Source organism: Malania oleifera, chromosome 12, assembly GCF_029873635.1.
Source record: "Malania oleifera isolate guangnan ecotype guangnan chromosome 12, ASM2987363v1, whole genome shotgun sequence".
Lineage (NCBI taxonomy): Eukaryota > Viridiplantae > Streptophyta > Magnoliopsida > Santalales > Ximeniaceae > Malania > Malania oleifera.
Window position 1 is genome coordinate 17879105 of NC_080428.1, and position 16904 is coordinate 17896008.

At 36.5% G+C, this 16904-nt stretch overlaps 1 protein-coding gene across 1 annotated transcript in view; it reads left to right on the plus strand.

The window, feature by feature from the left end:
• The window catches only part of LOC131144073 (family of serine hydrolases 3-like), a 34863-nt gene that overhangs the window by 4877 nt on the left and 13082 nt on the right, over positions 1-16904 (plus strand). Inside the window, exons 2-3 of the mRNA XM_058092445.1 lie at positions 10199-10291; positions 10435-10533. Coding sequence (XP_057948428.1) covers positions 10199-10291; positions 10435-10533 — 192 coding nt within the window. The remainder of the gene's footprint in view (positions 1-10198; positions 10292-10434; positions 10534-16904) is intronic.

Below are 16904 nucleotides of genomic sequence, written 5' to 3' on the forward strand. Positions count from 1 at the left end.
TTCTTCATCCAACACATTTCTTTTCTTGTTCATATTAGGAAAGGGTTCAAGAGAAATGTTAAACTCTTTTCTCTATACCGTACTAGTAAATCTTGTTAGATCACAGTGCTTGGGATATTTTTAAATTTTAAAATATAACTACGATTTGTTATCACTTTATAGTTTTTAATGATTTTAAAATGGGAATAAAAAAGCCTCTATTGAAACCCTTTGTGGAAATGTATGGTGTTCCCCTGAAAAAGAATCTCATACATAAGATGTAAGCCAAACATAGGAATACACTCAAATATCAAATGAGAATTTTCCAGAGTTGTTGGCTGAATTCACCATCCAAATGAATCTATTATTTGCCTCCATAACAAGAATATAATTTTCTTATAATTATTTAATTTTTTAATTATATACTATTTTGTGATTGGTTAGTTCTTTTTTTAAAAAAAACTTTCGAGCTCCTACTAACAACTCATTTAACAATTTAATTCTCATAATTTTGAATTATTTCTATTAATGTAAAATTATAATTTTGGATTAGTTGATTTTTAAACTCCTCCTTTACTGTAAATTGCTCACTTAATAATTTAATTAATTTTTCACAATTTTGCATTCAAATTTTATCTTTAAATATTGCATATATCTCCTATGTTAATATAAAATCAAAATTTATTTATATTTATACTTTATGTAAATTTAACATTACAAATCTCCTTCATTTATGCCCAAAACCCCTCATTTTTATAATTATAAATAAAGGGGTGTCATGTTTTTTTAATTGTCCTCAATCCCTTTATAGTTCTTAGAATTTTTCCTCACCCTCTAACAATTATACGTATTTTATCACTATAAAGTTCATTCGCAAAAAATCGTCACCCCTTTTATGATTCTCTCTAATTACTTTTTTTTTTTTTTTCATCTTAAGCAAACATCTTTTACTTGGTTGAATCCTTGAAGCATGACGAAAATTGACAGAAGCGAGAGTGGTTTCTTCTTCTTCATTATTTTGTTTATTTTTTGTTTTTTGCTTTTTGTTCCTCTCTCAAAATATTATGCTATTGTGAAGTTTGTTCATGAGATTTTACAAGAAATGCATTAATTTGAGGATGAATGCATTGTGTTCAATTGATCTAAATTTTTTTAAATTCTTGTTTGGTAAATATTAGTTTGAGAAGATATGAAACAAAATATGGTTTATTTGTTTTGATATCCACATCATCAATTATTTCCTTCTAGTTATAATCCTCCTCATGAACCATAAAAAGATATTAAAATTATTAACGAGTTATATGAAAGTCAAGATTGAACTCAACAATCTGGTTATGACCTGTTGCAGGATAAAAATGGTGATAACCTGCAAAACTGCTCTCCGACTTTCGTTGACCTGAAAAGGGTGAAAGCAAAACAACCTTAGAGGACCCAAGATATACTTCGGGAGATCACTCTGATGCCTAGGTAAGGGGAATGCTTCAGAGAGGTTGAATGCAACAGTAAAGGTGAGTTAAGAATGTGATACCTTCGCTTGTTTGCGTCCCCCTCTTTATAGTGGAAAGGGTTGACCCTTGAGGTGATTCGTCATTATGACGCGGGGGACGTGGATCACTCCCAGGTCATAAAGCGCTAGCATGTATCACTCCGAGCGTTTAAGGCAGCAGCATGGATCTGTCCCCTCTTTATTGAGTTGGAGTTGATTGCTCTTGCCAGAAGGTTTGACTTGGGAAGTGATGTTTAGGTGTTGACTTCCTTTTTTCTAACGGATATATTTTGGGCATATTAATTGTCCCCCCTTAGTTTCAAATTTCAGAACTTGTTCTTGAAATTTCAAAATGGGGTCTCTCTCTTTTTGGGGGCTCGGTTGGTTCGAGCTGATTGGACTCCCTTTCAGCTCTACCGAGCCAATTCATGTGCCAAGCTCCCTTCTGTCGAGCTGATGCCCCATGGGTTCGGATAGTCCGATCTAGTTAGGCTCTCATTCAGCTTTGTAGAACTGGTTCACATGCCGAGCTACTTTTTTCGTGCTAATGATGTAGGGGTTTGGTTGGTCCATGTCAATGCTTGCTGAGACGATGTCTAGGAGGTTCGGCTAAGACGTTCTTGCCAAGTTGTTCTTCACAGCAGCTTGTGCCGATCTATTCTCTGTCGAGCTATGTTCTTAAGAGTTTCTTGCTGAGCTACTTTTGGCCGAGCTACCCTTAATGGCATTTCTTGTTGAGTTGCTCTTCATGGCATTTTTTTATGAGTTGCCCTTCATGGCATTTGTTACTGAGCTGTTTCGATCGAGCTACTCTTCGTGCCATTTCTTGCCGAGTCGTTTCTGCCGAGCTATTCTTCGCTGCATGTCTTGTCGAGCTGTTGTGTCGAGCTGCTCGTCATGGCATTTATTGCTGAGCTATTTGTGTCAAGCTGCTCCCCGTAGCATTTCTTATCGAGCTGTTTCTGTCGAGCTGCTCTTCGTAGCCTTTCTTGCTGAGTTGTTTCTGCCGAACTGCTCTTCACGGCATGTCTTGCCGAGCTGTTTGTCCCAAGCTGCTCGTCATGGAATTTCTTGCTGAGTTGTTTCTACCGAGTTGCTCTTTGTGGCATTCCCTACAGATTTGTTTCTGCTAAGCTGCCCTTCATGACATTTCTTGTCGAGTTGTTTCTGCCGAGCTACTCTTCGTGGCATTTCGTACCGAGCCATTTCTGCCGATCTACTCTTTGCGGCATATCTTGTCGAGCTATCCATGCCAAGCTGCTCATCATGACATTTTTTACCGAGCTATTTGTGCCGAACTGCTCCCCATAGCATTTTTTTTGTCGAGCTGTTCTGGCTGAGCTACCCTTAGTGACATTTCTTGTCGATCTGTGTTTGTCGAGCTGCTCTTCGTGGCATTTTGTTGATGTACTTTGTGGTATCACGAGTTGTGCTCGTCAGATGGGCCGTCCCTGCTTATCTAAGTGGTGCTTATTTGTCTTTGCATTCTTCTGGCCTCACAAGTGTTGTTTGTCAGTTGGGCCCTATTTGCCTAACGAGTTGTGCTCTTTTATCGGGCTATTGTGTGGCCTCACGAGTTGTGCTCGTCAGTTGGGCCTTGTTTTTCCTAATGAGTTGTGCTCACTGGGCTATTGTGTGGCCTCACGAGCTATGCTCGTCAATTGGACCTTGTTTTGTCTAATGAGTTGTGTTCACTGGGCTGTTGTGTGGCCTTATGAGTTGTGCTCGTCAATAGGGCCTTATTTGCCTAATGAGTTGTGCTCATTATTGGGCTGTTGCGTGGCCTCACAAGTTGTAATCGTCAATTGGGCCTTGTTTGCCTAATGAGTTGTACTCATTACTGGGTTGTTGTGTGGCCTCATGAGTTGTGCTCGTCAGTTGGGCTTTGTTTTCCTAATGAGCTGTACTCATTACTAGGCTGTTGTGTGGCCTCATGAGCTGTGCTCGTTAGTTGGGCCTTGCTTGCCTAATAAGTTGTGCTCATTTATTGGGCTCCCTCCTGGCCTCGCCAATATTGCCTGTCAGTTTGGCCGCTATAATGTGATGTTGGAGTCCTTCCTTGACGTTCGCCGCCCTTGCAAGATTTAATAATCTCTTGTTAATCGTGCCATACCTTGGGAGAATCAAGACTTTTTGGAATTGGCGTCACGTCAGCGTATGTATGGGGATTAGATTTCTTTCCCTCGAGATGCACACCCGGATTGATGAGCTCCAGCCTTATCAAGATGCTAACTTTTTGGGGATCCATGTAAACTTTCTCTATAAAGGATGTGGGCTCACTATTTTGCTCCTCATCTCACCCAAAGGGTCCCCTTCTGTCTGCTAGGTACGTTTTCCTTCCGCCTTGGTCTTGGTTGCTTTATTCTGTTTGTGTTTGCCATTGTGGGTTTGTTTTTGTTTTGTTCTTCATGTTCTTCAATTTTCTTGTAAAAGTTTGCCTGGTTGATCCATTTTTGCATAATAGCTTCCGTGTTCTTGTGGAAGGTTTTCCTGATTGATCCAATTTATATATAACAATAAGTTGTTTGCCTTGTTTGTCTCACACTTTGATTTTCTCATGGAGTCTTCAATGCCTTAGGCCAAGACTCCAATCACTATGAGGAGTGCTCAATGTGATCTTTCTCCCCCCGGACATGCAAAATGTTCGTCGCTTCTTTGTTATCCCTTTAAACATTAACATTAGGTTACCTACCAGCTCCAAGTCTGCTCTCGACTTAGGTCCCAATGAAATCTATTTATATACCAACTATCTCGACCTAGGACTTAGGCTACCTTTTTACCCTTTCATCTCTAGTGTGTTACGTGTTAGCTTTGGTGCAATCCCAAGAGGGGGGGTGAATTGGGTATTTAAAAATTATTGCCTAGGTCAATTGATTTAATAGCAGTATTACACAACCTAGGGTCAATCTATGTGATTAAAACATAAACATACACGTGCAATAAAAATAAAGTGCGAAAAAGTAAACAGTACACGCAATATGTTATCGAGGTTCTGCCAAATTGCCTACGTCCCCACCTTGGCTAACAAGTATAAGAATTACCACTATAAGCTCACTTAACAGGTGGAGCAGTACCTAAACAACTAGGTCAATTAGCATAGGGTTGACCTCAACCTTTACAACCAGGTCAATTAACACAGGGCTGACCTCAACCTACACAATCCTTCTCGGGCTAGATTACCGCCCCCTCAGGCCACACCTAGAAATACAACAATAATTTCTCAATCAAATGGTACAGTGATTATGCTTTCATGTAAAGCAAATATGTACCCAATATGCACAATATAATCAATACACTACCAAAAGATAGGATTTGGTAAGGTCAGTGTAGTCTAAGTGTCTACTCTCAAATATTTATGCAAATATTGCAATCAGTGCGTGAGAGTGTAAATGATATGGTCTTTGTGTTAAATAATGATTTCAATCACAATGCACAAATATAAATCACAAGCACATTTCAAATATCTCAACAAATAATTTTTCTCAATATAAACCACAAGAGATATTCAAATTTAATTTATAAAATGATTTGATCTTTGTATTTAACAAGATAAAGTCAATCAAAGGATATTTCAACAAAGATCTTTTTGCATATGCACAAATATCTCAACAAAATATTTCTCAAAGTAAATCACACGAGATATTTGAGATCGGTTTGTAAAAATTATTTGATCTTTGTGTTAAGATGATATTATCAATCAAGAGGTACACTAACAAAGATCTTCACAAGCAAAATATCCCAAAAGTATTTTTCTCAAAAATAAGCACGCGGGATATCTGAAAGAGGTTCATAAAAATTTATTTCACAAACAAAAAGCAATACGAACTCTTGATTATTGCAATGATGATGCAAAACTCACAAGCTCTACGAAGTTTTCCTACGGAAGACTTATTAATGAAGTCTCTTAGAAAAACTCAAGCTTACTCTCGAATAAAAATATATATATCAATCAATTAGAACTAACGAGAGTGTAAGCTTAACTAGAAACTCAGAATAGCACTCTTACTTTGCAAGGTTTGCAATGAGGATGAGTAAGAATGAAGAAATGAAGCTTGTATGTGAGAAATAGAGTTTTTAAGAATCATAGGATATTTGCTAATTGTTTTTCTAAAATTCTACTAATTATTCTAAATGAGGGGGTATATATAGACTTCCCCAAAAATATAACCGTTCAAGACATATATGGAATTATTAGGATTGTTTAAAAATATTTTAATACAATTAACCCCGTTTAAAAATATTAACCACGGTAGAAATATTGGGGCAACCCGAGAGCACCAGTCGACCGAAGGAAGTTCGGTTGATCGAGTTGCTTTAAGTTCAGTTGACCGAGCATAAAATGTACTACAAGTTCGGTCAACCGGACATGGAGATTTCAGGGGTGATTTTTCTATTTAGCGTGGTTCGATCGACCGGGAGGATTTGAACTAAGTAGTTCGGTCGACTAGACCATTGAGTTCCACATGTGGGAACTTAGTCGACTAGGGCGTTGGCATGCAATTTGGGCACAGTCGACCATAAGGTCAATTTGTTGACTCTTAGGGAGTTCGATCGATCGGGTGGAATATACTGAGCCGAGCTCGGTCGACCGGGCAGTGGTCAAAGTGTTGACTTGGTCCCATTTTGGTCGACCAAGAGGTTTTTGTACTTTCAAGTACGGTCAACCGAACATGCATATTCAGTGCATTTGAGTCCTATCTAATTATGCAATCACCCTATTCATATAACCATATATATTTGTGCATGTGTAAGTGTCCTAGGGTCATTCTAGGTCTTTTTCATTTTGAGAAAACCAAAAAAATCTGGTGTCGGTCGACTAAAGGGTGTTCCCTAAGGTCCATCTATGGTCTTGAGTTTATCCTTCCTACCATACAGGTAAGGCATTAATTATTATAGACCATTTTCCTATCTTACTATTACAGACCCAAAATGATAAATAATGAATTACAACACAAATTGATCTTTAGGGTCTTTGTCTTCTTTAAGCCCATGTGCTTGCACCATATGATACTTCTGATTGGTCATGCACACAAACTCATCAACCATTAAATACAACAGGTATTTTTCATTATCAAAACCAGGTGTAACCTATAAGGTCAACATTATGCTTTTATCGCATAGCCCCTCACAACTTGTTCCCAACTCTTACCTGTCATTGGTGTGCTTTGCTATTCTTCTGCTCCAACAAGGTCATCAACCCACGGTGCCTCTCTTTCAAAGCTGCTTCCAATTAAGGACGCACTTTGTAGAGAATGAACTGTACTACTTCAACTCCTTGCCCAGCTATAAGCTATTTACTCCGGGTAGCTCTTCCATTCACGATTGGAAGTCTAGCTACTTTTTTGCATCTGGGGAGTTAAACTATCATGGGCCTCGCATTTGGTCTATGCCTCTCGATGGTGATATTCTCTTCTCCTTCTTTACTAGTTTTTGTCATCTTCTATACATTTAATAGCAACCAACAAAGCAAAAGGCCTAGGATGAATAGTACATACCAACTGTGTCTACTTTGTTTTATCCTATGAAATTCCACTTTGACCAGACCGACCTCCAGGGAGCAACTGAACCGCAATGGTCTCTGAGCACTCGCTTAGACAAGGTCTTTCTTAGGCATCAAACGTGGAATCAAGGATCCTAACAGAGGAACACCTCCGTATCAACACTATTCAATCTAGCTCTGATACCAATTGTCGTATCGAGCACCCCACTTGTGCCAAACACCAATACTACAACTAATGCTATTGAATATATATAAAAAAAACTAAAGTAATGCAAAAACTAATAATAAAAGACAGTAAAAAGAACAAGACAAGAATTTAACGAGATTCGGTATAGAATTACCTACGCCCTCGGGCCCCAACGATCAATCCACTATCATGATAAAGCACAACTTTGAGATGTGTTTTAAAAATGGAGAGTTGAGCTCTTTATATAGTTTCAACCTCAACTCCAAAAAACACTTCTCACCAATGTGGGACAAACAAAGAAAAAATTCAAAACAACTTTTTATACCAATGTGGAACTATTCTACCAATGTGGGACAAAAAATAACAGAAAATGTGGAAGGTGTGGATTGATTGATGCTATGAATTTTACATACTTCAAAAGTATTGATGGTCATGCTCCCATAATTTGGTAATGGATTAGTTTTCACATTTGGCCGAGGAAATCGAGGAGAGAGAGAGACGATAGAGACGTGAGGAGAGAGAAAGAGAGAGCTAAGCGCTCTCTGGATTTCCAACTTGAAGGATTAGATCCTTTAGGTAACTTAAGTTATATATATATATATATAATTTAATTATTTATTTATTTTATTTTTAGAATCACTACAGAAGACATAAATTTTCAAAACCTTTGACATGTCCATCTTGCATGCCTCGAATTAACCTTAATTCTTCCTTCTCCTACATCCTACAATTTATGGAGAGTGGGTATAGCACTCATGCATTGTAGTGATAGTGTGTGAATTAAAGCACTTATAAAATGCAAATGCATAAACATGAAATGAAACTCCCTTTTATGCTCTTCATTTTCACCTTTTAAGTAATAATAATATTATCTATTGTCGCACAACCCTAGATGAAACTCCCATAAAATGGAATAATAATGTTGCCAAAAGAGGGCAAATTCAACAAACTAGGACCTTTGTAATGACTTTGTAACCATATTGCAGAGACTAATCAGCCAAAATTGGCCAAGATAAGGCTATACCTCTTAGAAACTAGAACTATCACAGTTTTTGTTATCTTCATTGGAACATCTCTAGATTCGACAATCCTTTACACTTCTTTCCAATACTAAAGAACTCACAATATCCTAGTAATTTTTTAATAAATTGGTTGGAACCCATGTGATCTAGGGTCTTTGGAATACTTCATCAAAATAAGAACTTCAAATACCTTATTTTTTTGTCTTTAGAGTCACAAGGCTCTAAGCCTCATCACAGGCAATCTCATATAATTATTAGTGGTTAGGAAGGGGGTATGCATGAAACTATTAGAAGCAAAAAATGGATTTATAATATTTTATTTTCCTGTCTTGGAGAGTATGCTAATCAAAAGACCAAGACCTATCACTAAGTTTGACTCTTTCATTTTCATTTTTTTTTTCCATCTTTTTTCTAATTGGTTTTAATTTCCACAAGAATAATTACTTTTCTTGTTCATTATAAATTCCATCAAACCTTATACATAAAGTAGTTAATGGTGCCCCATTCTTCTTTCAAAATCCATCCTATATTCTAAGACTTGAACTTAAGAACTTCATGCACAATGGAAGTTTTAAGGATGGGAAGATATAAGTAATTAATTTTTTAGTCCTAGAACTAGATAGGTCAATTAGACATATAAAATGTATGACATTTGTTGGCCTAGTAAGCACCTATTAGTAGGGGTGATTATTGGGTCATTATAATATTGAAACAATTATGTACAATTAAAAAAATGAACAAAACATGCACAATAGTTGAAGCAAACAATAATAAAAATAAACAAGCTGGAAAAGAGATATGAAACTAATTTATAGTGATTAGATCAACCTAAACTACATCTCCTCTCCAAGGCATGCTTGGGTAGTCCATTGTCAATCAAACCTCACACATGCTCTCATAACACATGATCCTCAATTCCTTTTTTTCTTATAATATATCTTAGAAAGATGAAACAAATATTTGTGTTCTAAGAAAATTCTTCACTATCATTTTCTTTTGATTATCAACAAACACTATAAAGCATTATAAAAAAATTTAAGAAATGAGATAGTGAGTACACATAAAATATAGCAAATAGTCATTAATGAATTTGACAAAAAATCTACCATGGCATGCTCTTACATTCATATGATCACAAATATCAAAGTACACTAATTGTGAGGGCTCATAAGTCCTAATAACCTCACTAAGAAGCCTTTTACTAGCGACCTTGACATATTATGAGGATGACCTTAGAAAGGACCTAATAAATATATTTTTAGTGAATTTGATCATCCATATTTGACCAATGGCTATTCTTGACAAATATGACCAAGCCTAACATACCATATGGCATAATCAAAAGAATTGATAAGAAAAGTAATTAAGAGAATGACAATTTATCATCCAAATCTTACTTAAAGAAGTCGTTAATTAAGATAATAAAGCATTTTCAAGGTATATCTTCCAAATATCACTATGAAAATGGAAAGAGCGTCATAAAGATTGTCAAACTATAATTGGAAGTAGATAACATGTTGTGAAAGTAGAGCGCACCCACGTTGCAATTGAGCTAGTACTATCAAACACCAATGAATTCTTCCTTTATGTCATTACCTAAAACAATAAATTTTTTCTGCTAATACTTGCTAACAAATAATTTATGAAGCCAACTATAGTTTGAGTGCCTTTAAAATACTATAGACATCCAGGCCCCCTCGCCCTTTATGCAAAACCTCCCACTTATAACTTATTTCAAGTGGATAACCCCATCTAAATATGAGTTAAAACTCAAAAATATTTGAAAATCTCTTAGATAAGGGTTATTGTAACATATGGTCAATATTAATCAAAGTATATGTAGAAGACCCGTGTGGAGGATGAATAATACATATGGATGCCCCAACAGGTTAGACCTAACAACTTGATACAATTTACTGCATATAATATGTCTATTTATCTTACTAATCAATGAGTAAACTAAGTGAAAAATTACTTGTCTATTTGATTATGCATATTGAATAATTGTTCATCCATTATTGTAGGAGTTCCCAGATGGCATATTTCCTGCTGGAGGCAAATCAGATATAGAGGGCATCTTTCCACCACCTTACTTTGAGTGGTTCCAATTTAATAAGGTACATAGAATAATTTATTTTCTTCTACAAGAAAAGTTACTAACTCATAATGTGAAATTAATGTTTCTTTTTTCTTGTAAAAAATAAAAAATAAATAAATAAATCTTAACATTGGTGGAGTAACAAACTAAGGCTTTTTTCAGGAATTTACAAAGTATACAAACTTGGAAGAATGCATCTCTTACTTATGCGAATACATCACAAGCAAAGGCCCTTTTGATGGATTGCTTGGCTTTTCTCAGGTTAGTTTGCCTATGTATGATCTATTTATAAAAAAACTAGGAGGAAAACAATCTTTTCAAAAAATAAGAAAAAAAACATTGTATGTTATTGAAATGGAAACTACATATACATAGTAAGCAAGCCATCTTAATTAAGTGCAAGAAGATTATTAGATGAAATTATTGCAATATGATTTTAAGGTAAGACAATATTCATGTTCAAGGCCTAAGAATTGAATTAGGTTAACTTACGTTTAGCCCACCACTTTTTGATATAATATTGCTTTCAATGTGCTCCTTTATGATTTCTTAATCTTGTTTCTTCTTGTATGTCCAACCATGTATATAAGCACCCATCATCTACTCAATTTTTTCTAATGTGGGACAAGCTTACAAGTGAAATTCTCAAGAACAATAACTTGGCATCAAGGTCAAGGCAACTTGAGCCTTTTGTTCTTCACTCTTCAAATGATTTCAATATAATATCTTCAATTTTCAATTCCTTTAAAAGAGATTCTAATTTGTGGTTTCCATTAGAGGGTTCTTTCACATTAGGAATCATTGGTTCCAAATTTTGTTTCATAAATTACCCTAATTATTGCTATGTTAGATTCACTAGCCTTATAATTTTGCTTTTAAAAGGTTCTTAGATGGATAAGGTGAGCCCCTTAAATCTCAAATTAATGTGGCATTTTAGACCCTCCTTCCTTACATTAACTCCCAATTGAGAGACATTCTATGTTTTCCCCAAGTATGAGCTCTTCATCACAAAGCTAGCATTTTTCATAAAATGTGTTAATTTTTGGTGTAAGGGAGGAGGGTCTAAAAGATAAAATGATGTCTTGTTGATATATCATAGAAATAATTAAAAGGATACTTTTTTTACATATGAAATTCACCTAGGAAATTTGGGAAACCTCTATGATAGACAAAATAGCTTACTTTATATGCTTCCCTAATTTTACTATAGCCCTAAATATAGATGACCAAAAAATATTTAATAGTACAAATACGTTGCATAATTACACTTTTGCGCATAGATATAACCCTTATAAATTAAAATACAGAATTCATTGTATATTTTAAAGTTATAGTTAGTCCCAAATTACACTCCTCTAAATATTCCCATAGGACAAATCTATGCAGCCACAAAAAAAAATGTAAATATGATGGTTCTTAGACCCCTTGGATGGAATAAAACAAAAGGTAGTTTATATTCTAATGGTTTCTCCTAATTAATCAATATAAGGACACATCATATATAAAAGTGAAGATCTAGGAATATTCTTCTATAGGCTTAGATAAGGGTTTATCTATTAATATGCATGAATTTGTATATTGATGTTAGAATATAGCATCCAAGGAAAGCTAATTAGGCAATACAAAAAGCTTCATAATTTGTTACACAAGTGAAAGTTAAATGGTAGAGCAACATAGATCTTAAAAATCTCAATCGAGCAACAATGAAAAAATGGTTCTCCTTAAATCCTTAATTTTTGGAGAACTTAGACCATTCCAAATTTATAGTAAACAAAGTACAGTTACGAGCAAGATTGGCCATAAAAAAACATTGAAGAAAACTATGCAAAATCTAAAAGAAACAATGATGAGTTGCTCTAGCAAGGACAACACATTACAAACCAATCTCCAAGAAAATTAGGTGACTACTATGAATTGATTCATCTCATACACATTTGAAAAAAAAAATGGAGATCCACTAATAGAAAGATGAACAAAGAAAGAAACAATTTGAAAAGGCTCGCCTACCCTCTAACAAGTCTCCCATGCCCTATAACATATCTCACAGGCCTCCTAACATGGACACATTACAATATTAGGACAATAAAAATCACATCACATTATCTCCATTTTCTTGAACTTCAATATTCAAATCCAAGCATCTATAAAAGGAAATTCCTAAACTAGTTTTCATTCTCGATTGATTGTTCTCTTAAATTCTCTTATATTGTCATGTATCGTATCTATAAGAAGAATTTATTAAGCATTGATCAACAAAGTGCTTGTAAGATCTGTAAAATTCTATTCATAAGAATTATTTTAATTTTAGTCTCTTTCTGAATATTTTATTTTCTTTCTCTCATTTTCTTGCTTTGTTTTGCTTCAATAGTTCTTTTGCTCCATTTGATATCTAAGCCGTGTTTCACTAAGCATTATTCAATTAATGTGTTCATTCTCAAGGTGTTAAGTCATTATCAAGTCTCTATCACCATTATGTTTATGGCTGGTTGAGACTTTATTATTATGAACTACATTTCTATCTCCACAATGTCAACTCATTGATCAACATCTAATCACAATCCAAATGAACAAATTGTTGAGTAGCTGGAGTTAGAGACGCGTGTGAGCTGGTGCCGCGTATGAGCTGTTGAGCCGCGTTAAGCTGTAATCCTTAGCTGTCCACGGCTATTGATTGAAGCCGAAATTGATTACAATTTAATTTACCATTTACTATAATTTCTCCAGCCATCTATAAATAGATAAGTGTGTGCAAGTGAAAAGGTGCGTAGAAAGAGCGTGAGGAAGAGTGTAGAGAGAGCTGAGAAGAGAGTTTGTATTTTCTCCCGATTTCATACTAGATTGTGGTATGCTCTATGGATGTAGGTCAATCTAGACCAAACCACGTAATTTCTATTGTCTTTTATTTTTCTGGCATGTGTTTATTGCTGGTAGATTCCTAACAAGTGGTATCAGAGCCTGGTTCGGAGTAGAAACGTCAAATTGGAGAAATTTACAGAAAAACAAAGCCTTGTTCAGTGTTTTGAAATTGCATTTTAAGAGCACTGCTGCGTTCTCTCGTCGAGATGAAGCCAATGGTGCAAATCGGAGCTCGAGAGGAACCCATATGACACCGCACGCACTTGCACGCGCTGCCAATGTCCTGACAACTTGTCCACGTGCTCCCACGCACCTTCACGCACCGGTAGACAGTCGGTAAGTCATCCCATGCGCACCTACACGCCAATGAATGCCTGGCGAATCAGCGGATGGTTGAAGACAACATAATGTTAGCACCACATCACTTGTCCACATTAGCGCTAGGTCAACGCGCTACATCGACAACATCAGCACCACATGGCGCTGAGTAAGCGGCCCAGTCAGCAGCCACGTCATCCCCCAAACAGTGTCCGAGTCAGCCGCTACATCTCCCCAAGCCCCCCACGCCATGCCATCTGCCATGTCAGCAGCTAGGATACACAGAATTTGCTAGTAGGTGGGCTCCACGGTGCCACATTTGCGCCATGTCAGCAGTGGACCCCATTCCTGCCATGTTAGCAGACAACGTCAGTAACGATGTCAAGTAATGACGTCACTAATGGTAGGTATATTCCATTAAGTTTGGGAATATTCTTTTAAGTTTGACCTTTTTGACCGAGAAGTTTGACCAAGCTTATGGAGTCATTTCAAAGCCATTTTTCCAAAGACTTAAACCATTTCTAAGGTTTTCGACCGTTCCGAATCCAACCGTACTGTTCATTTGAGTAATTTCATCTCTAGATCAGCGAATCAAGATGTCAAACGAAAAGAGCTCAAAGATAGAGATGTTTAACGGCAACAATTTCAGTTTCTGGAAGATGCAAATTGAAGATTACTTGTTTAGGAAGGAGTTGCACTTACCATTGAAGGGAAAGTCAGGATCTATGAACGAGGACGAGTGGGAGTTACTTGACCGAAAAGCTCTCGGAGCTATCAAAATGACGTTGTCAAAGTCAGTGGAATTTAATATCAAGCACATATCAACCACTAAGTCTCTAATGGATGCGCTTTCTAACATGTACAAGCAATCATCAGCAGTTAATAAGGTACATCTTATGAAAAGGTTATTTACTATGACTATGTCTACAGGTGAAAGTTTTAGCAGGCATTTGAATAGTTTCAACGAGTTTTTGAATCAACTCACTTTAGTTGGGATTACATTTGATAGTGAGATTCGTGCTCTGCTGATTCTCAGTCAGTTGCTCGAAAGTTGGAATGGTATTGTTACTGCAATCAGTACCTCTGTAGTGAAATCAAAGCTAGTATACGATGACATCTTTAGCAGGAGTTTGAGGGAAGAAATCAGAATGCAGTCAAACCATAGTTCGACTTCAAGTTTAGCCTTGAACATGGAAAGTCGAGGCAGAGGAAGCAGGCATGGATGATCAAACAATCGCGGAAAATCTAGGTCCAAATCCAAAAATCCCAAAGGTTCTCAGGACACAAGTTCCCAGAGCACAAAGAATATAGAATGCTAGAACTGTGAAAAAAATTGGTCATACAGAAACTAGTGCAAAGGTCCGAAGAAAGAATATGAGACGAAGGCGAAGACATAAGCAAATGTTGCTTCAGGAAATGATGATATATTGATTTGCTGAGAGCAAAAAGGATTCTTGGGTGTTAGCCTCTGGAATTTGTAAAGATTGCCTAGAGAAGTATACACCAGGTGACTTTGGTAAAGTATACCTTAGTAATGATCAACCTTGTGACATAACCGACAAGGGGACAGTGAAGATTAAGATGAACGGTTCAGTATCGAAGCTATGAGATGTTAGATATATTCCAAATTTGAGGAAGAACTTGATCTTAGTTGGTCAACTGACAGAGGAAGGATATAACACAACATTCATTGGTAATGAATGGAAGATTTTGAAGGGTGCACTGACGACTGCACGAGGTAAGAAAAGTGGAACTCTTTATGTAACCCCTAATGCATGCATGTCTATTACAGTTGCTACAAAAAATGATGATAGCCACATTTGGTATCAACAACTCGGACACTTGAGTGAGAAGGGACTCAGGGTGTTGCACTTAAAGGGAAAGTTGAGTGATTTATAGTTAGTGAAGATTAACACGTGTGAGGATTGCATATTTAGGAAATAGAAGAGGATCAGTTTCCAGACGAACACCAATACCCCAAAGAAGGAGAGACTTGAGCTAGTCCATTCAAATGCATGGGGACCAATGACCATTTCATCCACAACTGGGAAGCATTACTTTGTGACATTTATTGACGATCGTTTTCAGAAGGCATGGGTTTATTTCCTGAAATACAAATCTGATCTCTTTGATGCTTTTAATATTTGGAAAGAAATGGTTGAAAATGAAACTGGTTTGAAAATAAAAAAGCTGAGAACCAATAAAGGTGGTGAGTATGATGACACCGAGTTCAATAAATTCTGCTATAAGCATGGTATTAGGATTAAAAAAATTGTGCCAGGTATGCCTCAGCACAATGGCATAGCCGAGCGGATGAACAGATCATTGATAGAAAAATCTAGAAGCATGCGTATGCAGTTAGGATTACCAAAGATGTTTTGGATAGGAGTAGTCAACACAGTATCTTACTTGATTAACAGGAGTCCATCAATACCATTGAACTATAGACTACCAGAAGAAGTATGGAGTGGTAAAGAGGTAAGACTTTCACATTTTAGAGTTTTTGGTTGTGTTAAGTATGTACATATCAATGATCATGTTAGGAATAAGCTTAATCCAAAATCCTGGAAATGCACCTTCGTCGCTTATGGTGGAGATGAATATGGGTATCACATTCGGGATGATGAAAACAAAAAGGTGATCAGAAGTAGAGATGTGATTTTTGATGAAAAGGTAATGTACAAAGATAGACACACAACATAACCTATAGAGTTTGAAACAACCTATGTAGATGTGGATGATGTCCTAGAAGGTGTAGGGACACGACAGTGGAACACCGAGATTCCTCAGGTAGAGGAACCTGTGGAGTATATTGTTGCACCACTACCTCCTACTCCAGCTCCAGAGCTTAAGAGATCTTCTCAGCAGCATGTACCAAATAAAAGGTATGTGAATCATATACTTCTTACAAATGGAGGAGAACTTGAATGCTATGTTGAAGAGTATCAGGCAAGAGATTCGAGCAAGTGGGAGCTTGCAATGAAAGACGAGATGAAGTCTTTTACCCTCAACAAAACATGGGAACTAGCTAAGTTGCCTAAAGGTAAGAAGGCTCTTCACAACAAATGGGTGTACAGGATCAAAGAAAAGCATGATGGATCCAAGAGGTATAAAACCCGATTAGTAGTCAAAGGTTTCAAGCAGAAGGAAGGAATTGACTACACTGATATTTTTGCACCGGTTGTGAAGCTGGTATTTTTGAGTATTGTTGCCTTAGAAGGCTTATATCTTGAGAAGTTGGACGTGAAGACGGAGTTACTTCACCGTGATCTTGATGAGGAAATTTATATGCAACAGTTAGAAGGTTTCTCAATTAAAGATAAAGAGAATCTTGTGTGCGGATTGAAGAAGAGCTTGTATGATCTCAAACAAGCTCCTAGACAGTGGTACAAAAAGTTTAACAGCTGTATGCAGAGGAAAAATTTTCAGAAGTGCAATGCCGACCACTGTTGCTATTT